Source organism: Verruconis gallopava, assembly GCF_000836295.1.
Source record: "Verruconis gallopava strain CBS 43764 unplaced genomic scaffold supercont1.23, whole genome shotgun sequence".
Taxonomy (NCBI): Eukaryota; Fungi; Ascomycota; class Dothideomycetes; order Venturiales; family Sympoventuriaceae; genus Verruconis; species Verruconis gallopava.
Window position 1 is genome coordinate 61,447 of NW_015622159.1, and position 22,957 is coordinate 84,403.

General features: G+C 53.9%; 9 protein-coding genes across 10 annotated transcripts; 5 read left to right on the forward strand and 4 right to left on the reverse strand.

Annotated features, from left to right (window-relative positions):
• Positions 1-157: 157 nt before the first annotated feature.
• On the reverse strand, positions 158-4,718 carry PV09_06510 (uncharacterized protein). The gene is made up of 2 exons (XM_016360160.1): positions 4,118-4,718; positions 158-3,664 (listed from the first exon to the last, which is right to left on the reverse strand). The coding sequence occupies exons 1-2, from the start codon at positions 4,486-4,488 to the stop codon at positions 439-441; spliced, it is 3,597 nt and encodes a 1,198-aa protein (XP_016211872.1). The 5' UTR covers positions 4,489-4,718; the 3' UTR covers positions 158-438.
• A 467-nt stretch (positions 4,719-5,185) lies between these two features.
• On the forward strand, positions 5,186-6,787 carry PV09_06511 (uncharacterized protein; the record flags this gene model as incomplete). The annotated part of the gene is made up of 1 exon (XM_016360161.1): positions 5,186-6,787. The coding sequence occupies one exon, from the start codon at positions 5,186-5,188 to the stop codon at positions 6,785-6,787; it is 1,602 nt and encodes a 533-aa protein (XP_016211873.1).
• Positions 6,788-6,888: 101 nt separating this feature from the next.
• On the reverse strand, positions 6,889-11,271 carry PV09_06512 (the record flags this gene model as incomplete). Of its 2 annotated transcripts, XM_016360163.1 has the most annotated exons (4): positions 6,889-9,460; positions 9,515-9,812; positions 9,866-10,716; positions 10,768-11,271. In XM_016360163.1, the coding sequence occupies 4 exons, from the start codon at positions 11,269-11,271 to the stop codon at positions 8,261-8,263; spliced, it is 2,853 nt and encodes a 950-aa protein (XP_016211875.1). In that variant the 3' UTR covers positions 6,889-8,260. The 2 variants fall into 2 exon arrangements, with proteins under 2 accessions (XP_016211875.1, XP_016211874.1); XM_016360162.1 differs by having other exon boundaries at positions 9,866-11,271.
• On the forward strand, positions 7,300-8,158 carry PV09_06513 (uncharacterized protein; the record flags this gene model as incomplete). The annotated part of the gene is made up of 2 exons (XM_016360164.1): positions 7,300-7,423; positions 7,515-8,158. 2 exons carry the CDS (start codon positions 7,300-7,302, stop codon positions 8,156-8,158), a joined length of 768 nt encoding a protein of 255 aa, XP_016211876.1.
• A 572-nt stretch (positions 11,272-11,843) lies between the features above and the next one.
• PV09_06514 (uncharacterized protein) lies at positions 11,844-12,854 on the forward strand (the record flags this gene model as incomplete). Its single annotated transcript, XM_016360165.1, has 1 exon — positions 11,844-12,854. One exon carries the CDS (start codon positions 11,844-11,846, stop codon positions 12,852-12,854), a length of 1,011 nt encoding a protein of 336 aa, XP_016211877.1.
• A 638-nt stretch (positions 12,855-13,492) lies between these two features.
• Positions 13,493-14,420, forward strand: PV09_06515 (uncharacterized protein; the record flags this gene model as incomplete). Its single annotated transcript, XM_016360166.1, has 3 exons — positions 13,493-13,503; positions 13,596-13,770; positions 13,830-14,420. The coding sequence occupies 3 exons, from the start codon at positions 13,493-13,495 to the stop codon at positions 14,418-14,420; spliced, it is 777 nt and encodes a 258-aa protein (XP_016211878.1).
• Positions 14,421-15,327: 907 nt separating this feature from the next.
• PV09_06516 (uncharacterized protein) lies at positions 15,328-16,683 on the forward strand (the record flags this gene model as incomplete). The annotated part of the gene is made up of 2 exons (XM_016360167.1): positions 15,328-15,678; positions 15,742-16,683. The coding sequence occupies 2 exons, from the start codon at positions 15,328-15,330 to the stop codon at positions 16,681-16,683; spliced, it is 1,293 nt and encodes a 430-aa protein (XP_016211879.1).
• Positions 16,684-16,691: 8 nt separating this feature from the next.
• On the reverse strand, positions 16,692-19,228 carry PV09_06517 (uncharacterized protein). Its single transcript, XM_016360168.1, has 6 exons — positions 19,061-19,228; positions 18,737-18,999; positions 18,419-18,685; positions 17,330-18,367; positions 17,167-17,280; positions 16,692-17,112 (listed from the first exon to the last, which is right to left on the reverse strand). The coding sequence occupies exons 1-6, from the start codon at positions 19,128-19,130 to the stop codon at positions 17,005-17,007; spliced, it is 1,860 nt and encodes a 619-aa protein (XP_016211880.1). The 5' UTR covers positions 19,131-19,228; the 3' UTR covers positions 16,692-17,004.
• Positions 19,229-20,038: 810 nt separating this feature from the next.
• PV09_06518 (uncharacterized protein) lies at positions 20,039-22,956 on the reverse strand. Its single transcript, XM_016360169.1, has 2 exons — positions 21,662-22,956; positions 20,039-21,453 (listed from the first exon to the last, which is right to left on the reverse strand). The coding sequence occupies exons 1-2, from the start codon at positions 21,684-21,686 to the stop codon at positions 20,954-20,956; spliced, it is 525 nt and encodes a 174-aa protein (XP_016211881.1). The 5' UTR covers positions 21,687-22,956; the 3' UTR covers positions 20,039-20,953.
• Position 22,957: the final 1 nt, after the last annotated feature.

Consider the following 22,957-nt stretch of genomic DNA (forward strand, 5'->3'; position numbering starts at 1 on the left):
CTCATGAACTGTCCCCTTTAGTAGTGGTAGCATTGTCTGCGCAGACGCTTGGGCTAGGTTTTCCTCTCTAGGAGGTAGTGGTGGTTGTGGACGGTTGGGAGGCATCACTGCACGTTGCTCAAATTAGAGGGAAAAAAAATTGGACACAAGAAGTAAATGTGAACCACAAAAGAGAAAAGGGAATCGAACCCACAGGCCCACGTAGGACACTTTCACTTTCACATTCCGCTTATCTTCAGTACTAGTACAAGCGATTCCTAGTGTGTTTAGGTGTCTATTCACAAAAAGGTGTATCCAACAAAGAGAGAGGGAGGGAGGGTGAGAGAGCATATGCTCGCCTAGGAAACGTGAGTGCTTGTAAGACTGTGTACCGCCGTGTTAGGATATTCTTCCAGACTGAAAGAAAAAAATGGCTTAAACATTATCATTTTTGCTCCCTCACGAGAAGACGTGTTTCTGCTCAGGATACTCTTCTCGTTCCAGAACAGCCTTCTCCAAAGCCTGGAGTCTCTCTCTTGTAACTCGGATTGCCTCTTTCATTTGTTTCTCCTCCAGATCCGGGGCCCCATCCAGGTTGCGCTTCATCTCCTTGACCCGCTGCTTCTCAAGCCACTTTTTACGCTCGATGTTCTCGCCGCCATTGAGAAAACTAGGCACGGACCCGTCAAGCCCTGCTCGGTTCTCCAGCCACTTCCAAAGCTCGCTCTCTTCATGCCGCCACATCTCCTCGTATGCAATTATGCGTTGTGCGTGCGGCAACCCGATGACATGTGCGCCGGTACCCGCGACGCTGAGACGCCACCAGAGGAAGAAAACCATGAACATGAGGAAGGCAACTACAAAAGAGGGATGCACCATGCTGGCGACTGGAGAGAGTGGTCCTCGAAGAGGTTCGAAGAGGCCCCAGTTTGGCTCGGCGGGCTTGGTGATGATCTCGCTCGTGGTCGGCGTCGACGAATCGCCTGTGATATCGGCAGAGTCTTTCTTTCGCTTGCTTCCCTTGCCCTTTCCTTTCGAACCGGCCTTGAGTGTGCTCTTTGCCACTACGGCTGCTTTCAGGGCGGCCACGATGTCCTTCTGGTAAGCCAATTGCCCGTCGTTTGCGCCTTTTTCAATCGGACCCTTGAGCCAGCTCTTGCCTGACCACTCGATCTGGCACGTAGCCAAGAACTTGGTTGAGTTATTCGGTCCCCACGACAAGCAATATCGCGTTTTGACGACGAAGATGTTGCCGCTGGGTACGTCCGGGTTCTGTGTCGAGCACGCCACAGTGACGGCTTTATTGAGGTCGAATTGCTCAAGCGTCTGGTTGATGATGCACTTGGTCTGCTTAGGACCGATTGACCCGGACAGAGGCTTGATGTACGAAAAGGTCATGCTCTTGTGCTCGTTGTCTAAAAGTGCATTCTCATCCAGCTGCAAGTCCATGGATTTCTGGTCCTCAACCAACCACTTGCGCATGAACCTGCCAGAAGCAGGGCCAAACATGAGCGAGTAGACTTTTCCCAGAGGCGCGGGGATTGAGTCCTCCAAAAGCACTTTCTCCAGGTGCGAGCTGTTGTCGCCACAACTAGTTGGGGCGTGGGTTGCAGGTCCGGGGAAGTCGAGAGTGGCTGTCGCACCGGTGAGCACGGACTCAACTGCGTCAACGGTTTTCGTTAATCCGTTTGTGACGGGTGTGCCTGCTGGATTGGAGGAGAGCCGCTTGGCGGCCTTGGTAGTGTCGCCGGCCTCGCTCATGCCAGTGCTTCCTTCGTTGGGCTCCACGAAGCTCTCGTGGGCCTCTTCTTCTGCATCGTCCTCGTCCTCTTCATCTTCATCGTAGACCTCTTCCGACGCAGACTCCTCCTCAATGGGTGTACCAACCTTCTCCGTCTTATCTCCGCTTCCCGGTCCCTCGACTGGCGCCCCGTTGAGCGTGCTCCGCAGGTTGGGGTGCGTGATCCTCCATATGCTGATGATTAGGTCGTACGTTGTATCGCGGTTCAACAAGCTGGCGAAAGTGTTCTTCGCCTGGAGCGTTTGGATAATGATACCGTTTTGGAAAATCATGGCCGTAGCTTTTTTCTCTACGGAGATGATCTCGTCGAAGCTCATGACTAGGTTTGTAACCCAACCTAGGATGTTGGAAGAGAAGCAAATGTGGCCCTCTGAGATGTACATCCGGCCCTGGAGTAGGATGTCACGCTGCAATGCAGCACTGTAGTCTTCAATGAGATAGTCGTCTTCCGGTACACTACGGAAGAGGTTGTGAAAGTCGCGCTGACGCTTTTGCGGGGCTACGGAGAAGCCAGGTAGCTTGTGCATGATCGATCCAGGTCCACTGATCGTAGGCGCCATCGTATTCCCAGTCGCTGCGGAACTTCCTCTTGTTCTTCGTCTACGGCCGCTGAGTCGACTGCGCACACTACCTGCTCGTCGTAGGCTGTTGCCCTCGTGCTCCGCGGCGACGGGAGTGGAAGCGTGCTCCGTGCTCTCGACAACGGAGGGTGTTGCTGAGTGTGTTCTGTCGCCATTCGTCTTTTCGCTGTACGCCATTGACACCGCTCTTGCGGCCGACTCGTCTTCGGCACGCGCGGCTGCCTCATCGCGGCGGAGGCTAGACACCAACTCCGCGCTTGAGTTCATTGGGCTAACATCTGAATTTTCTGATATGCCGAGATGACTAAGACTAAGATTGCCGGATCCCAAGGTCTCAATGGCTAGCGGCTTGCGCTCACCGGCAGGCGGGTCCTGCTTTTGATCACTTCCTGGAGGTAGTATGACCTCTTCGCCTCCAGTACGTCCTACTTTCGGATCAGTGTCGCTCTTCGTCTTCTGCCCACCACCAGCTGTGATCGTGTTCGTTAGCGTGTTGGCAGCGCTTTGGGCAGCAGAGAACATAGACGAGAAAAAGCCACCAGCCACGTTCGGCGTCGTCAACGTCCCGCCGGGAGTCTTGACCTCTTCAATCGCGGGCGTGAGTGGGGCAGTGATGGTGTTCGAGAGCTTGCTCGGCTGCCCTGCTGACTTTACGCGACGGTGCTGCAGTCCTTGCTTTCGCACACCGTTCGAGTCTGGAGGGGGCGATGCTGTGTGAGCGCTCTCAGGAGCCTTTATGACACCTACAGAGGCACTGGGCGTCGAAGAGTTGCGCGCGAGGGGGTTGTCTGTCGGAGTAGGCGGAGTTACCACGGTCGACGGTCCATTAAAACCTGGCGGAGTTGAAGGCAGCTTCGTGATAAGCGGCCGAGGCGTCTTAGTCTTGATTGGCGAGGGAGTTTTTTCGCCAGGCTCCTGTACAAGCTCCTTCTCATTAAAGAACACAGGCCCAGGACTGCCGGTTCCAGCCCGCCCCCGATCCTGTCGAATTGTTTCCTCGCTGTCCTTCTGCTCTTGGTCTTCTGCGGCGGCGGTCTCCGGAACAGCAGCGGGAGCGGTCGAATTCCGGCGACTTCTGCTGAAAGCTTCTTTCAGTCTCCCCACCGGCGAAGGACTTCGTCGCTGGCTCGGGGACGGCGCTTGGAGTGAGTTCGACTTCGCACCGGAGGAGACCGGAGCGGTGGCGACGTGAGACAATGGCGAGGGATCTAGCGTTTCAGTCGTAATCAGAGGCGACGACGATGCCAAATGGCCAAGGTGCGAGTTGCGTGCCGAAAGGGTGGGTCGCTTAGCGATGCTGGAGCTGATGCGGCTGAGATGTTAGTGAACGCGCAACCCTCGTCCGTTGTCGACGACTTTCGGCGGAACAGACGCCAAGTTCTGCCGAAGACGCACGTAAGAGAAGGAAAAGCCGGGCGAGAACTTGGTTAGAAAAAAAAACTAAAAATTTCAAAGCGGCAGAGGGCACTGCAATGGTTGGGGGACAACGCGAGAGCGCGAGCGAGATGCTCTTTGCGGATGCACACGCAGGAGGTGCAGGCCCGGCCGAGCTGCAGCAGTCGACCTGGGCCTCGAGCTCGTGTGCGCACCCAGCGCGTGGGCCCAGACCGTGCTGGGCGACGATCAGCCCGGTTGGCAGCACACACGTCAGGCAGCTACAGCACCAACGGCGCATCTGTGGGCGCTGCAATCGGAGGGTTGTGATAGAGTAGATGGGGTAGCTGGTGGCTCTGCGGAAAACAAACACGTAGCTCACCTTTCTTCGTCCTCTTCCGTGTAGTAGTTGCTGGAATCCTCTTCGTTCGCAGCCGCCTCGTCCGCCGTCGCTCGAGACAGCGCCTCCGAGCCGCCGCTCTCGCTTCCTGTCCGGCTCAGGCCGGTTTTGCTCCTCTTCTTGTTGCCTAGCTTGATGGACAGCATGCGCGACGAGTCGTTGCTGTTGCGGCGCGACGCCGACGGCTCGAGCTGCGGACTTGCAGCGTCACCAGGACCACCCCCGCCGCTGCTGGCGATCGAACCCGTCTCCGAGCCCTTGTTCTTGCGTCCCTTGCGCTTGAACGACTTGGAGAAACTCGTTCGACTCCAGCTGCTTGTGCCATTGACGTCGGTCTCGCTGGCCGTCGCCATGGCGGACGGGCGCGCGGAGGTCGGGGAGGGCGAGGACGGCGCAGCGGGTCGCGAGCCCGAAGCGGTGAATGTGGCCAACGACGAGAGACAAACGACCGACTGCGGCCGACACGAAGGCAAGCCAATGCTGCAGTGTGCGAATGGCGAAGGCAAGATTTTCGTCGGGGGCTCACGCCGTCATTGAAGCGGACAGGACGACACAGGGCCTTCTTGCTCCATGTTTCGTCGAGTTGCAGTCGAGGTGATCTCATCCCGGCTGCTCAGCCGCAAGTCTGATGCCCCGACCCTCACGTGCGAGCCGCCCTCGGCCTCTGCCACCACTTGAGCGGACTGCGTGCTGGCGTCGCCAGCCGTCGCCAATCCATACCGCTGGACCATTCTGCATCGCTCCGCGACACTCAAGGCCTGGCAGTCGTGCAGGTGCGCTTTGGCTTGCTGAGTGCCCATGTACCTTGAGACGTAGAAATGCTGCAGACAGCCCGTCTCCACGGTCAACAGAGGTGACGTCGAACCCGCATGTGACGATATCGGATGGCTGATCGTTGGCGTCCATGGGAAGCTGACTCACTACCGCAACAACACCTCATCGACTATCTACAGTAATGCGAGCAGACACAATAACCCTTGAAGAAAAATGGGCCAACGCCTGATATCCTGTCTGTGATATACCCAGCAAACACGGGAAAAAAAATACCTAATGGATCTCGCACCTCTCACTGACGCGCACGCCCATGCCCGCAAGGCCGCAGCGCTTTCGCAGAGCCCAAACCTCACCGGGGCAAGAGAAGAGCATGAACTTGCTGCGCAGGACTTTGCAAAGGCAAAATATGGCGTGGAGGACTCAGAAGCCCTTCGCATCCTTGACTTGCTCGAACAGCATCACCGCCAGCTCGCCGAAATCATCAAGTCGCACTCTTCTCCTCCGAAGACTGCCGCCCAAGCTTCTACGTCTGATAGGGATGGCGATGCGAGCAAGGACAAGACGCCGGTCTTAGCAGCCGCCAAATCCGCGGAAAAGGAGCTGCACGTTCCGAAACTCGTCGCGCGAACCTCGACATCGCCTGTGCGGACTCGACGTCTACACAGAGAAACCTCGTCGTCGATCGCGGACAATCTGGCTAGGCAGCGCAGAGGCCTGCCGGCAAATCCAGAGCTGTCCACGCTGCAGGCAGGAGGCAGGATCCTGAGTCACATCGAGAGGCCAGGTTACAACAGCACCCGGCAGAGGTCTCCAGAGAGCACGCGGACTCTGCCGACAGTAACGGAAGACCGCGCTGACGGGGCTCCCGCTGCGGATGCAAAGCCTCAAAAGCCAAGCGAAGACTCGTTTTCGCGCTTTTACAGCACGTTTGGTGGCCTGTTTGAGAAGTTGTCTGGACCTCTCGCTTTCGCAGGTCTCCCTCTTACACCAGAACGGGACACAAATGATGCTCCGTCGCAGCAGTTGCAGCAAAAGAAGGGCGAAAAGGACAAAGCAAAGGACAAGGTACGAGCTAGCTCGTCCGACGAGCCGGACTTGACCAAGATCTACTCCGCGGCTACCTTAAAAGCCATACGTGAAAACGTCGGTCCCTCCTTTGGTCCGCAAGAATCCTTCTATCTAGTTCCCCCAACAGGCGGCACCGTCTCTTATGCGGGCATGGTCAGCGGGGTGCGAGGATCGAACATGCCAGAAACTATGAACGAGGATGACGACGAGTTTGTCGATGCAAAAGAGAGCATGGGTCCTCCGTCGCCAATATCGCTACGGAACAGCGGTAGAAAAGGCGTGTCTCCGGTCACCTCACGCGATGGGCGAAGACCAAACTCTGCGTTGCCAACGGCAAGCGGAAAAACGCCAGAAGAACTAGAACTCGAGATCACGGTGCTCAAACAGCTTCTCGACACCCAGGCCAAACGTCTGCAAATGTGGGAGATGTCCTCCCAATCCCAGTCGATGGCCTTGCAGCAGAGCATGCGCGCCGTTCGGCAGCGCCCAGATCTGCCCAGCGTGGGCACCGACCCTTCCACTCTGGAGAAGATGGCCAGTCGCGCTGACGAAGAGCGCATACGGCAGCTGGAGGCGTTGTTGAAGACTGAGAGAGAGGAGAAGCAGGCGCTGGAGGCACGGAACAGCAAGATCGAGAGCGAAAACAGGAGGTTGACGACGACCGTGGGCCGCTATCGAGACAAGTGGGAGCAGCTGAAGGCTGGGGCACGAAAAAGGGAAGACGACAAAAGAAGGAGGCAGAATGACGCTTCCAGCGTCGCGGGGATGAGGGAGAGTAAGGATGAAGAAGACGCAGCAGGGAATGCGTGAATTTTAATGCCCTCTTGGCTGTGCGCGTGTTCTCAAGTCCAATATCCAACGTAGGCATTAGCACCACAAACGCACGAAAGGAATTAGCTGTTGAGCTAGCTTACATGTCCGCGTCAACCTCTTATCTCCACACTGGTTCACGTATTTCTGCACGTTTCGACAAATGCCATTCGAAGGCCACACCTGTTGTGGAGCGTACACACGAAGTCAAAGACGATGGCTCGCACGTACGACTGCATACGTTATCACATGCGCGGCACAAAGATGACATCTGGCGACATCTGGTCCTGATTGCACTCCAAGTGCCGACGTCCCATCGTCTCGACGTTCCCGCAACAAGGCAGCGGAGGAAGATCATCATCACGTGCCCACGCGTGACAGGTCCAAGCGCAGCGGTCACGTCGGTTTCCCCCCCGTGTTCTTTTCCCCATCTCGAGTCGCCTGAGAAAAGCAACAGAAAAGCCTCAAACCGCGCCCCGCACAACGGATTCTGAACGCTCGGTCACCATGACATGAGCAAGGAACCCGCCCCCATATATCCGGCATATGCGTTCAAGGAGTCACCCACGTGGTTCACGTGGGTGAAGCTCTTGGCCGTCGACGTTCATGGCTTGAGGGAAGAGGCTGGCTTCCAGGGTGATACAACGCCTTCCCCCCCCCGCAATCTCGGCGAGCTGCTGGAGAGTGATGACGGACGATGTTGCTAACGAGAGACACGCGTGAAAAGGCCAGAATGTCTACTTCTACCAGAACCACCCAATCCGCTTTGTGTGCTTGACCGGCCTGGTCGTTTCGATCGACGACAAGCTGAACAGGTACACGCTTCTCGAGCTGGACGACGGCAGCGGATCCCTCATCGTCGTCAAAATCACGCGCCTGGATTCTGCGTCGGCCGCCTCCCCTTCTTCTTCCTTTTCTTCAAACACCAATGTTGCCAATGTCGACGTCGTCGTCGCTCCCGGTCGCTACGACGTGCTCGTCAACAGAGTTCCGCTGTCCATCGGCGCCGCGGTCAAGGTCAAATGCACGATCAGCGAGTTTAGAAACGTGCGCCAGCTGGAGCTGAAGAGAATCTGGACCTTGCGCAGCACCGCGGAGGAGGCCGCGGAATGGGAGGAGTGTGCCAGGTTCAAGAGAGAGGTGCTTTGCCGACCCTGGGTCGTTTCCAAAGAGAAACTGCGGGCTTTGCTGAGCGCCGAGACAGAGAAGCGCATGAGGCTTGAAGATCGGGAGAGAAGGGAGGACAGGCGGCAGAAGCGCGCAACTGCGAGAAAGATGGAGAGTGCGGAGAAGAGGAGGGAACATGAGCAGAGGAAGGAGGAAAGGCGCAAGAGAGAAGAAGATAGAATGAATAAAGGTGCCATCGTTTAGATTCCACGTCTATTCTCCCACGATGTGCGGATTGCCTCGATGTCACCACTAAGGTTCTCCTCCCCATCACGGTCCCGTCTTGAACGTCACGATCTTAATTATTCAGAACATGAGCCTGCTCACGAGTTTAGCCAACGACGCAGTAACGTACATGTGTCCCAGCTCATCTTTAGGGAAGAGAGGCCACCAGTACGTCGTGACCATCGCCACCCCGTTCCAAAATCCCAAAGCTGCCGACGTGAAGAAGAGGACCTGACAGTAGAACTTCATCATCGTCCTGAACGGGATGGGCGGCTCGTAGTTCGATAACTTCCAGAACCATCTCCACCGGCCGTCCGGGTTCCACGTCGGTGAGTACGTCCTCACCCAGGCGTGATGGACGAACATGTGAAGCGCTCCGTCGACCCAGCGGAATTGCATGTGCACGAACAGGCCCCAGAGCGCCAACCGGATCCAGCTGCTGGACAGATACTCCTCGTTGACGAGGCGCCTCTCAAAATACAGCAAAGCCATGCAGATCAACTGCTGGATGACGATCAGACGATCGGAGTACTGCTCCGGGTTTTGAGGACGAGCGAGGCGCAAGGTTTGCGGCGTGTTGCTCTTCTCGATGATGAAGTTTGTACCGGGCACAGCTTGCCGGGCCACGGGCATCGCCTCGTGAGCCCTGTCTATAACGTCGTCTTCGTCGGCCTCGTCCGCGGTTGAACACAGGATTGGACATTCGAAATGCATAAACACGTCGTTGTCAACCGTGCGACTGACGATAAAGAGAGCACCGCGCCGATCGAAAGGCGCATCGGAAAGAACAACGCATCGCTCAACCGCAGGATTGAATTGTGCCGCATCGCTTTTGGACGGTCGAGGCTTCGCCAAGCATTTGATCTTTGCATCTTCGAAAGGCACGTATATGATGAAGCCGTCCTGATGGACCGAGAAGGGAGCAAGGAGGTAAAACTGAAGGGGCTTACACCCCGGTTCGCTATCGAACACGAACCCTTTGGGAGTCAGCTTCAACTTGTGCTTTTCGTAGAACTTTTCTGGTACGATCTCCCTTGGTATCCAACAATCTACGGCGCAATTCGGAGGTCTGGCGCACTCGGAAAAGAGCAACTCGACTGGGAGGGTACCAAGCCCGTAGAACAAGAGCTGCATGCGGCCGTCTGTGCTTTTGGACCGTGGCACTGAATTTCCGTTCATTCCAGACATGTTCATCAAGATCAACGGAAGATCCTCGACCTGCGTCGTGCTGCGCGACTGCAGGAGGCTGTGCGAGCTAATGAACCGGGCCGCACGATCAGCCTGCTTCTCGTCAGTAGCATGTTCTCTACTTCTTGAAGGCTTGCCTAGAGATACCTCGCCTCTTATGTACGACTTGTGCTCGTCGACGTTGAGTGAAGATTTGACGAACTCAAACAATTGAGCACGGATGTGCGAGGGGAAGGGGTTAGAACCAGTCATGACGCCGTTTCCAGGCGTATGTGGATCACCTAGTCGCCAAAAGATAGTAAACCAGTATCTTGCCTTGCTAAGCAGAGGCATGTTCGACGAGTTGAGACCTTCGTCAAAGTGTGGCCACAGGAGTCGAAGGTAAGCTAACGACCCTTCTAAGGGAAATACGAGAGACCCGGACAAAACGCCTTCTTGCAAAGTCCTGCATACCCATGATCAGAGAACAAAATCTTTAACAGTATGCGCATGGCCTACCACGCTCTGCCCATCCAATTGGAGGCGACGATATGTGAAAGAGCGTCTAGAAGTTTATGGTCGTTTGGCGAATAGAAGTTTGGCCGACCCCCATGGGCGAGGGACGCCGGCCGCTGCCCTACATCAAGTGTCTGTAGACCTCTGTCAAATACGACGGTCTGACTCGCAGTAGCATATATGAGGTTCATAGAATCAATAGCCTTACGCTTGAGGTCTATATGTGCAGCATCCTGGGGAATGCAAAATGTGTCGATCCAGAACAGGTCGTAGGCTCTGCTGGGCGGCTCGATCATGTCGGTTGAAGGAGACCTGATATGACACCAATCGCTCCAGCCCCAATGTTCAACCTGCTTGGGAAGTGAGGCAAGCAGAGAGTCAAGGTACTCTACTTGGCAAGTCGGAAGGGCATTTTTCGTCGAGCCAAACTGTCGGTCGGCCCAGACATGGGAGATGGCAGTGAATCGGCTCGTTCGCGTGAATGGAACAACCTCAAGCTTCAATTCCCTGCCACCCGAACGCACAATCTTTACCAAGGGAATACCACCATCTGCGACGATCCTGGCGACCTGCCACAGCGGCACGTGGATATCTTTACACGCGCAATTCTCATCGCGATGAAACGGTTCCAGAAGTCTACCTGTGATAGAGCACTTGATCGAGGTGCACGAGCTGTGATCTTCATACTCACTTCGCGGCGGGAGAAATGACGCCATGTAATAAAGGCCCGGATAAAGCATCGGAGTGGTCTGAACAAAGTTCAGTCGTTTCCTGCACCAGCCATTCTGGACCATTCTTCGAACGAGAAGCTGGGTTGCTTTGGATCTTGGGGTCACCTGGAGGACTGTGTATGACTCGAATACATTGTTAATAAGATACATCAGCATGTGTATAGAGAGCAGAACCTGTGCCAGGTCCTCGTCGTCCATGTTCTGGCCATTGAGGTCTTGTCTGCACATGGTTGTTTCAGCCAGTTCCAGGCATCGCATAAGATGGCTTTTTTTTCCCTCGAACTCGGCCTCTGACAGTCGAGCTTGTAGATCACACCATCGTGTTTGAAGTTCAGTCCAGAATCGTATAGGCATGCGAAGATCGATCGTGCCTTGGGGTGCAGCACCATCACCTAACTCTACAAACTCGTTATGGTCAACATCGCGGCCTAAAGCTTCACAGGCCAATCCAAAGAAGAGCCAGGCTTGCAGTACTGCTGCTACGACGTTCAGTTCGGGTCTACGGTTGGATGGAACACTCGAAAGCGAAAAGAACCTAGAAAGCAATTCCACGCCGAGCGCGAAGTCGAGAAATGTATCAAAGGTGTAGGGACCGGTCAACGAGTAAGGGCAGCTTCCCCAATAACGGACTCGAAGTGGGGTGATGCCGGACGAAGAGGGATAGGGGAAGCAATACATCTTGAAAACCTTACTATGGTGATACGCTGGGGGAATGAAGATGATAACCTGATGTGAGGAGACGTCACGACATTATACATGCTGGACAGTAGAAGCCTCGACCTGCAGTGAAGTGGTGGCAGTTGACTCTATGCGGCCTCGAAGCAAGGCGATGGGGCGTCAACGCCTGCATCGAGTCGACAGTGTGGCTTTCAATAAGAGATCAAGTGGATTAAGGTAACCAAGAACTGCTCTGGCGGTGTGAAGTTAACACCAAAAACACAGTGTGGAGAGCCAACATGGTTCTCTAAAGGAGCACGTCCGTTAGAAAGAGAATTCCATCTCAGACTTGCTCTTGATTTCGAGTGTAAACGCGGCCGGCTAGAGCATGGGTGAATGCAGTGATGCAGTGGCTCAGCACAGAGGCGGCGAATCTCAAGAGAAGACAGACGATGAGTAAGCGTCGTCCGCCAAACGTTCTGTGGCGTTCCGTCACTAGCCACAGTTCATCATCAATGCCATCACATCTTGTGCGCTCGCGTTTCGCCCCAGCTTGGATGTGAATTTCGAAGCGTCTCCAGGACACATATATCATGGAAGCACAAAGCGAGGCTGCGGCGCCTGCCGTGACATTCAAGAAGCGTAGCAAGAACGCGAATTTGCGGAAGCGTCCAGCGACACCGCCACTGGCCTCAGATTCGGAGGAATATTCATCAGAGGACGACACGGGAAGAAGAGTCAAGCGGAGACGAAAGATTGGGGCCGTCGTCGCCTCGTCGAATTTGAGCAAGCCAAACAGCACGCAGGACCTATCTACAACAACTCAGTATGCTGCGGACCGCTCAAAGGCGATCGAGTCCAGCAACGACGCGACGAAGCAGTCGAATTGGTACGAGGAGGGCAAAGGCGACGATCTATCTTCAAAGAGTCTGCTCGGGAAGACTCGTTCAAAGCCTCAGCAAGACGCCAACGAGCCCAAAGAGCTGGACGGGAAATACAAGGGCATTGCTGCCTACAGTGACTTCATCAAGAAGAACCCCGATGCGCCGGACCGGAAATTCGGACCCATGAAGGCGGCCACCAACATTCGCACGATTACGATGACCGACTTCGCACCCGATGTCTGCAAGGACTACAAGACGACTGGGTTTTGCGGCTTTGGGGACAGCTGCAAGTTCTTGCACGCTCGCGAGGACTACAAGCAGGGCTGGGCGCTGGATCGAGACTGGGAGCAGCAGACGAAGGGCAAGAAGCAGAGCGGCACGATTGTCGCATCTATGTACAAAAACACGCAGGACAAAGACGAGGACGAAGAGGACGCAGAGCTTCTAGAGAAGATCCCGTTTGCGTGCATCATATGCAAGAAACCGTACACGAGCCCCATCGTCACCAAGTGCGGCCACTACTTCTGCGAGGCGTGCGCGCTGCAGAGGTATAGGAAGAAGCCGGACTGTGCGGCCTGCGGCGCGGGCACGAACGGGGTCTTCAACGTGGCGAGAGACCTGAAGAAGCTGCTTGAGAAAAAGAAGGCGCGAGAGGAGCGGCTGAAGCAGAAGGCGGAAGCAGAAGCGGAGCAGGAGGACGGCAGTTTGACGCACGAGTGAGATGACAGTGGAAGACTTGCGAGGGACATGTTGGGGATATGATGCATACCAAAGAACACCCACCAGGACAGCTGGATCCGATTTCATGGTCCAGTACGAGCGCAGTTTCTATCTGATCGTTTTCACTTGCACGGGGGCAGGATGCTCTGTGGACGTCAAGCACAAGGCAGGCCGAGCGGCAAGGCTGCCGCTTACATAATCGGCAAGTTCTGAAGGGGCAGACCCCCACCTCAAGCGTTCCCGAGCCCCAACCCCGCGGCCAGTTGGTGAGCGAGCGTGTCGAATCGCGGCCAAAGATCTGCCCGACGCACTTCTAGACCGTCATCTGTTGCGTCTTCTCGGCATCCGATCGGGTGAGCTGTGCCTCTGCGTGTGTGCGTGTCTGTGTATGTCTGTGTGTATATATCGCAAGCGACGCTAGCGCGAAAATAACTATTCTACGTTACCACTGTTTTGCCTGTGACCTGCAGCAATCCTCCGCGATATTAGCTGCAGCCTGCCCGGACCCCAAAGCAGATACGACATACGATTTTTTTCGTGTCATCTCCCGCTCATCCAACAAGTCTCCCGTCCTCCAAGCACTGTACTTTGCTCGCTAGCTAGTGACAACATCGCCCTTCTCGACGAAAGGCGCCACCATGTCCATCAAGTAAGTCTTTCCTCCCCTTCCCCGGACCACCTAGCGTGCGGTCCCTGCATCCATATGCAATAGGCGCAGCTAAATCGTGTGCTCGCCAACAGCTGGGTAATGCTCGACGACAACGGCGGAGGCTTCACTCCTCTGCCGGGCGAGCAGCGCCTGTATACGTCACCCTCGCGTACCGCCCTGTCGATACAAAGCGTCAACAAATTCCCCGGAAAGCAACCGTTCACTCTGCAAAGCTCTGCTGGCACGGCATATCTCACGAATCGAAGAGTATGCGGCATGCTACGCCTGTGCTTGTCTGGGATTCTGCGGGCTGACGACTACAAAAGCTAGTTTATCTACCGAGCGTATCGACGCCGGCGCTGCAGTCCTTCACCGCTCCCATTTTGAACCTACATGACACGCACGTCGCTGCTCCGTTCTTCGGACCAAATGTCTGGACAGGCATCGTCCAGGCAGTTCCCGGTGGCAACATACCGCCTGAGCACCCTGCCGTTGAGTTGAAGCTTACCTTCAAGGATGGAGGTGCTTTTGATTTCCACACTACATTTGAGCGCATAAAGGAGCGTCTTCATCAAGCAGTCGAGGTGGCCAGAGAGAGCGGGCAGCTGGTGGGAGATGGCAGCGAGTCCAATGCCGGCAGAGGAGGTGGGGCGCTGGACGCTGTCAACCTGGACTCCGTGCATCTCGACGAGCTGCCGGCATACGATGCAGCTACAGCTCCAAGGGATATGCTAGATAATCTGCAGTCACCACCGCCTTTGCCGACCGTCAACGGGGCCCCTCAAGCTCCAGGACAGTGTGGTCCGCAGGAGTCATTCTCACCACCTGTTGAGCCACCTCCAGGCTACGAGACAGTGCAGAATCAGAGTGTCGCGGACGAACTGGAGCGAAGACTTCGTGACTCTGCTTCTCGCTAAGAAAGCGTTCCAAAAGAGCCACCGCGCAGCATTCAACTTGGTCCACTCTTCCCGTACACATATTTCTTTTTGATTTTATTTTTTTGAGCAAGGCGCTGGACGGCATCTGATCGCGGCGTATCTGGGATTAAGTGACCACAGACAGTGAAAACAATATCGCAAAGATCACAATCATGGTTAGACTGGCACGTGGTGGGCCATCCGCCCGCGTAGGTGTAGAGTTGGCCAGTTTGATATCCCTTCGCGAAGGAGGATTGTTGACGAACATGGCGAAGGAGGAATGACGACGAACATGTGAGAGTAGGTTTTTTTCTCCTCTTGGAACAAGACAGTCTGTCGTTTCGTCCGTCATGCTTAACGATAACGACGTCATTTACGTACTCACAATCCAACATGTTTAGCGTGCGCGTGCGCTGTGGCTGAGCGAGTTGATGAATGGGCAGGATGCGCGTAGTCAAACGTGGAGAAATCGCGTTGCTTACCCCTCCCATCTTTCAGTCCACGAATTAACGTAGCAGAATCGTGTACCACAAACCGGCACGTTCCTGTAAGCGAGGTGATCATCATCATCGCATTTTTGTGCTCGTCTAGAATTTCGGCATCCTGCAGCTTGGGTGAATGGCAATGCCCGTCATGTCGTGTCAGCGCATCTTCGTTTCACATTCAACACCAGGACCTTAACTCAAGGCACGCGTCCCGCTTCACGTCCTTGCGACACGAATATAGACGCACGCCCATTCTTTCTCGGTGCTTCCTCGCCAATAATCTCCTCTCATTTCCGTTCTTCTCTCTGCCGCTGTCTTTGTTCAGAGCCAGTCGCGCTGGCTTTCCCGTCCCCTGTAATGGTCCACTCAAACAGGTCCATATCCTGGCAACAACCCCAGCAGCAAACACCTCCGAGATCATTATGGTGGCTGAAGGCGCAACATCTTCACCAGAAAAGCGAAAACGTCGCCAATTCTGGTCCTCGAGGCACCTTTCTGGTCTGAGAAGGTCGAGATCCAGTCCTGTGGTCTTTAGAGCTCAGATGGAGGCGAGCCCCCGGACGACATTGGAACCGACGGCGGAGGAAGATCGCAAGGAAGAAGAGCATGGTGACGTAGTTGAATATAGTGGTGTTGCAAAGGATGGGTTCAACGCCGCCGGCTGGACAGACAATGACGCTGCGAGCACTCACACCGCGTTCCGCGATGAGTTGCCCAAGTCCGAATGCGACGGCGAATGGGCGCAGAACCTCTTCTATGCGTACGCACGACGGGCACGTCACTCACCAGCGTTCCTCTCCCCGTGAAGTGATTTTTTCTTGCTGATACCACGCCAGACCGACGACCCACGGTTCTCGCGCTTCCTGCTCACGTTCGCCTCCGCGCGCGTCTGTGCGGAGTGGTGGTCTCTGATCCAGCGGCACTTTGGCGGGCCCGCTGCCAACACGCGGGAGGGCCCTCAGTTCTTCTCCTTCACGGGGGACGACATCCCCGGCCGCGCGTGGAAGCACCAAGCATTCGCGCACCTGAGAACGCAGTGGATGTACAGCCAGATCGGAGACGCCGTCGGTGCCATGGGAAAGGGTCAAGAGATCATACCGCTGCAGGACGAGAGAGGGTTCCTCGTTCAGCCTGCCAACTCGAACGTGAGGGCCGCGACGCCGGATCAGGAAAGAGCACCGAGCAGGGCGGGCAGCTTCGCGGAGAGTCTGGGTCCCCGCGAAAAGGAGGTCATGGCCAGACAGTTGAGGAGGACGAGCAAGCGGGACAGCGGCATCTTGTTGCCCTCCTCACCGCTCGCTGGCCCGAGCCACGAGAGGAGTCAATCCGCACCGGCGATGTCGCCGGACGCAGGCGGGAACGAGAAGGCTCTGGATTTCGAACGCTTGGAGCAGAACCTGGCGAAGATCGAGAAGCTGATGGATGCGAATGCGTTGCAGCTCCGGAGCCTGGAGCACGTCCAGGCTGCGAATCTGGAGCGTTTGACGGCGGCGCTCGTGTCCAACGCGGAGATGGTGCGCGATCTCGCACTGGGCCAGCAGAGGCTTGGCGTGGCGTGTGAGGACCTGAGGAAAGCGATGCGAGAGCGTGAGGAGCGAAGTGAAAGGATGAGCGTTCGAAGCATGGCCAGCCTTGGAAGCGTTGGGAGCACGGCCGCCTGCGGTCATGCTGTCAAGAGGGGCCCCAGAAAGCTAGGCAAAGCCGTTGTTGGATACATTTACGCTGATGAGCCTGATGGGCCTGGAACAAAGTCCTTCACTTCGACACGAGAGCAATAGCAATGACTTTTGATATGACCAGAATGAACAGACATGTAACATTAGCGAATGTGTTAGCCGTGGTGTTAACACTAAAATTATTCAAGCGTTGCCACTGTATTTTGAAATACTTGTTGACTTCGACTCTTGCATTAGTTCCCGCGCAGTCATCGATCGGTGAATCTGGAGACAATTGGTTGCGACTATAAACAAAAGTTATAACCCGTAGTCATCCTCATTACGCATAGTCTAGCACAACTACACCCGTGGATATAGGTACAAGAGTGCACGTTTGCGCACTTTATGTGTTGAAACGAAGCAAGGCAGGTAGCTACAGCGTTTTTATTGGGCGACTTCGGGTATCTCAATGTTCTCTACCTCCGCCTTGGCTTCCTCCCAATTAGCTTGGTTTCTGCGCGCCCACTCAATGTGGCACTTGGCGAAAGCAATCTGGATTGAAACAGGTTAGGTACGTGAGAGCAGAGGGGAGGAATATGGGCGTACCATATATCTCTTGAGATCTTCTTCCTTCTCGCCTTGAAATCTCTTAAGATCCCGAAGCACTCCAGCACTTGCATCCTTAACATCGACGTGTGAGACTTCAACGGCTTGTTCCAACTGTCCGTTCATTAGCGCAACTCTGATCGCTGACGTGAGGTAATCCTACCTGCTTGACCTGCTCACTTGTTTTCCCGATTAAGTCTTGCCTCGTCTTTACAGGGTCACTGTCTATCATCCCATGAAACGCATGTGTAACCCGTCCAAATATTTTATTCGTAAAGTTACCGCTAGTTGTCTTCTTGTGGCTGTTTGTTGGGGTTGAAGGTTCATTGTGTGGGATGCCCTGTCTTGCACTTGGAGGACTTGCATCTCCTCTCGTAGGCGGAAAATCCGAGTCTATGGAGGCTACATCATCTTCCCTCCGCGACTGCTCTGAACTGCTGCGTGGTGTTCGTGATTTTGTAGGGGACGTGGACGAATAATGACTTAATGTTGCGCCCATGCGTGCAGATTGTTCTTCCTGCTCTCGGAGGTTGGCAAGCAGAGCACGCTTCTTTGCAAGCTCATCAATGGCCATTTGCTCTTGGACGCGCTTTAAGATCCGGTATCTCAACACGCTTCTTACAACACCAGCAAACTGCGCACTTTCTCGCATCGGCTCAGCGAATTGTGCGCTTAGCTGTCCAGAGAAATCAGCTGTGGCAATGTATGTCTGATCTACCGCTTGACCGGTCTTCTCGATTGCGGTTGCTAGCGTCGGCGACTGCTCCGAAAGCGAGAAGCTGTTGTATCGTGCCCCTAGTTCAGCTAGATCTTCTGCGAGTCCCGAGTAATGCAGTAACAGGCGCTTATTCGACTTTTCCATTGATCCCTGAAGTAGTGTCTCTAATTCCTTCGAAGACGCTTCGAATTGCGTAAAATAAGGATCGAGTTGTTCCTCGGAGAGATCCTGTGACGAAGGTGGAAAACGTGCGAATTGTGGACCGGGGACGCTGTGGGATGCGGCAGATGGCATTCCAGCATTTCCAGGAGGAGATATGGGGGTCCCAGATGGTGTGGTAGTCGAGACCGACCTTAGCTTCGCAGACTGCGCCGGGATAGGAAGGTATGCGTGGCCAGGCTTGGGGTTAGCCGCGTCGAGGGGCGGCGCTCGCAGAATCTGCTTTGGTATCGATTGTACTATACTCGAGTTCATGACCTCAGTCTGTGATCATGTTAGCATGGATGATCTAAGACTTCTGATAACTGTGCGTACCCAACTAGCGTTTGGATCCAAGAATCGCCACCATACGCCATCTTCTCGGATATCCTTCATGCGTCTGCAGCGATTCAAGAATACGGCTAGCATACGCTTTCGAAGCTCGATAATTCCCTGGTCTTCCTTTGCCTTGGTCGGCTTCGCAGCATAATCGGCGACCGAATGCTTCTCCGGTATTGGGGGGATGATAAGCGTTGGATGCAATCTGACAAGTGTGTCGCGCAACTTGTCAAAGTCTGAGTATCTTCGCCGCACTTCCAGGTCCTACTCCACGTATTAGCTTGTTGTCTTCGGCAGCTGATGACGTCTCCGTACGCCTGTCCTGATTGTGTACGCTATGTAGTTCCCTCCTCCTTCCGAGTTCCGTCCTGCGTGGGTAATTAATATTTCGAGGTCCGGATTCTCACACAAGATCTGCTCGATGCGACTGTCATAGCCCCCCTTTTTAGGCTCAAATTGCCGACTCTCATGAACATCGACATCACTCAATGACTGCTGATCTCGGGGGTGCGATATGAACTCTGGCGAATCATGAGGGGATGAAAGATCCGAGGGTGGAGTCGAGGGTCGGTTATAAACTGCGTATGTCTCTAAGCTTTCGTTCTCAATGTTCAAAGTTGCCTGAAAGTTAAACCATACATCTGCTCGGCGATGTGGGTCCGTCCTCTAAGCTGCCGTACGGGTTATTGTCTTCCTCGTCATTCCACATGTTGACTCTTCACAGTACGATGGACAGAACCGGGTTGAACGACGAGGGAATTGGAATTGCAGTATTGGACGCGCGGGAGGTTGAGAGGCAATGCACATGACGCAGCCTAGCTCTCGTTTCCAACCACTGAGATGTTGGTTGCCGCAGGTGGGGGAAGCGAGTTAGGGCATTCTGAATTCTACGCCTCTTGTGCTCAGATTTGCCCGTTCTTGTGCAGCAGTTTCACTACAACAGCAATTATACCTACGGAAAAAGGATAACGTATGACAATTAAAATGGTTACCCAGCCCAAAAGCTAAGCTGCACGTTGATATTTCGGATGCCGCTCTCCTAATCACATCCTCAATATAGTACATCCATGAGTAAGTTAAAAGTTTAACGACGAGGAGTCAATGCAATGATGATGATGATAATCGAATTAACTACATGACGTAAGGTATTGCGCATGCGGATGATTGTAGTCTGTGGAAAAAGGGAAACACTTCCTTTAATCCTAGTTCTGGGGGCGAGTTCACCAACAACAACGTCAATCTGCTTTCCGAGCCGGATGAACTGGCTCAGACTCTTCGCGCTTATTCCGAACAGCCGACTAGCATTGATATTCATGTAGTTTACATTCTCGCTCTAGTCATCAAGGCGAAATCGCTGATGGAAGCCTCTTTGCATGAACGCTTACGTTTGCCCACGGTAGGTATCGTCAAGAGCCCACTCTCAAGCCTCTGGTACCAGCTGCGCAAAAGACGAACAAAGGATGGGTTGCACTACCAAAAAAGTAATCGTCGAGATTGACATAGTGATGAGGCGCTCAATTTTACAGTCCAACCGCTTTGAAAATAGTGCATCAGCGTAACATATAGTCACTAGGATGGAATATGGGAAAGGCGGACAAGTTCTGTAATATTTGATGACTGATCTTCATTATTTGGGAAAAATTACTCAAATCCATACACGGCCAGCTAACTTGATCATTCTATGTCGATCAGACAAGTCAAGTGTAAGCAAGCAAGAAATAAAGTTACAGACATCGGGTGAAGGAAAAGCACATTCGAAGACAAGCAAAGGAAGATTAAGACCACGAGTTTGAATAAAAGACCCTTTGAAGTGCTCAGATCATTTGTAAATACAGTTCATCGTTAAAAGGATACGCTGTCTGCTCGAAACAAGAGAACATTAGTATCATCATTCCCCAGGGTTCAAACTCTGTCTCGCGAAGTGTCACAGCCATGCATACGCGCCAGATAGAGATAAGAAGAGCCATTTTGAAAGGAAAATAAAAAGAAAAAAAAAAATCATGTAAACCCGCAACCTTTGACGCTCAAGAAACATTTTTCCTTTCATTTTCGGGGATGTTTTCAATTCGCTCAAAAGAATAGCCGCCAGACACATGCTGATGTCGTTGAACGCTGGAAATTTTCTCCACCAGTCATTAACCAGTCAAAGGAGGAAACATCAGATGCTCCTTGGCTGGCGATCAAGATGCTTCGAGCGCACAGATCGTTGATATTTTGCGAAAATGCTAAAGATTCAGTGGCATCATAAGAACATTTTAGCCGAGGCATCGCTGCCACAGCCATTCATGCATTCGTCTTAGGGTCGACGCGGAAACTGGAGAAGCAAAGGAAAGGTTCGTCATCGTGATCATGAACACCGTTAATCGTCCTTTCGTTTATTCGGATGGCTAAGGTGGAAACTGGAGTGATCCATAGCTTTGGCAGTCTATAATGAGATTCGTGGCTGAACAGGTTAATGCAAAAGTCGTTTCGTCGTCATGTTCGTAATCGTCATTGTCTTGGTATTCTTGTTTGCGGAAGGCTGTAAAGTATCTAGTACCATTGTGCTTCACGCACGCAGTACTCGCATCGACCGTGTAGGCTGACGTATGCTCTTCGACAGTAGCACACGGTTGCAGATTCTGCAGGAACGGCGTTTGTCGAAGCACTTGGCCTTCGGGCATCAGTTGTATCTAGTTCGGTGTCACTGGTTCTAGGGCTGCTGTCACCACTACTGCTCCCGCTGTAGCTGCTGGTACTTTCGTAGTCATTTTTGTATCGACTACGTCGACCCGTGCCAATTGCCACTGGTAAGCCTTGGACGACGCCAGCTTGTCCTTGCTTCTGACCGGGGTACATGCCGTCGTTGACGGAAAAGTTTCGGCAGATCATGTACGCGGACTCTGCTGCTTTGTCACGGGCAAGCTCTTCACTTGCATATGCAGTATCGCACGTGTATTCGCGGTTGTTAACTCGTACGCGGCAGGTCCAGCCCCGTCGAGTGTGGTGGGTTTCAAAGAGTGGGTCCGCCCACCGTCTCCGGTGGCATAGATCTGGGATTGAAGACGTCAGTACGAGATTACCGGCAGTCAAGTCGGGCAAGGATCTCGTGGCATTTAAGAGATACCCCGATGCGTTTTGCTCGAATGGCGTACAAAGTTTTACCAGGCCATAGGACCAGTAGCATCGTGCAGTTACTTCCTCGAGCGTACCATTGGCCGATCTCATGTTGTGATTTTCCGATTGGGTGGATGGACTCACTCGTCAAATACATGATATAGAACATCTTGCCAATGATGTGAAGATAGCAGAGATAAAGATCAGTAACGATGCAGAGGCGACTGCAAAGGGCCAAATTCGTATGGGAAGTCTCGTGGCGTGAGCAATTTAGCCACACAAAAAAGGCCGACGAAAAGGCGAGAGCGCGACGGATTGCTCGTGGAGGCTGTCGTGCAATAGAGAAATGTCCTCTAGGAGAATTTTCCAATCTTTGTCCAAAGAGGAATTGCCAGCTGTCTCGAGTCTGAAAAGAGCAGTTACAGTATGAAAAATAAGAAACGTCGAGTGGTCTGCAAAAGGAACAAAAGGGAATGGCAACCGCAATAACGGCGGACACATGGATTAAATTGCAGCCGATGGATATGGCGGAGCATTGAAACCTGCACCGAGGGAAGACCGGCGCAGCGGTAAGCCAATGACAATTATTTAGCGCTTCAAGGACACATGCAAGCTGGTACTGAGGCTCTGGAGCAAAAGACCTGGGTGATGCGTTGGCGATGTTTGAGCCAGTGGACGGAAGGGTCCAGAGTGGGAGCTACTTTGGAAGCTCCCCACAACGTAAAAACACGGGTGCCGATCGAAGCAGCTGAAGGCCGCAGAGGTAACAATCTCGTGGCGATGAGAGAATAACTCTGCTTCCGCGACGCGCTGTAGGAGCTAGGCTAGTGTAACGCATGCGCCGCGGCGGACATCGCTGAGAAGATCAGTCCTTTTGGATTTGGCGAGATCCGAGGTGGAATAGACCATCAAACATCATTCGACATACCAACCCAGAGAGCCTGCCAGGCAGCTGTGGGTTGATATCAAAGATGCTTGACAGGGCAGTCAAAGGCCCTGCGGACTCTACATTGTGCAGACGGAGCTTCGACCAAGTTGCAAGAAAGCGGGCGGAAAATCGCAAAAGTTTTGTGGGAGTAGTGTTCCGCGGTGATGCGCGCTCTCTGCTCGGCTCCGTTCTGAGATGATGGGAAGCAAGCCATCCCCGACTGACGTCGAACACGGCGGCTATCTGTAATGAGCCAGTCAGATTCGACCTTTCACGACGTTTGTCGAGATTAGGATCAATTTCAAGGCGGTCGGGGCGCTTCGAAGCAAGGTTGAGTGGAGGGGAAGTTGACACGCTACCTCGCGTTTGACGGACGTGCATGGTTTGCGAAAGCGTACCACCGCACTGTGCAGGAGCCCCCTTGGGCTTGGCTAGAGATGATATTGCAAAATAATCGTAGAGGGCGGGCAAGTTCGCTGCATGGCGGCTGGTAGTCAGATCCTAGTAGTACG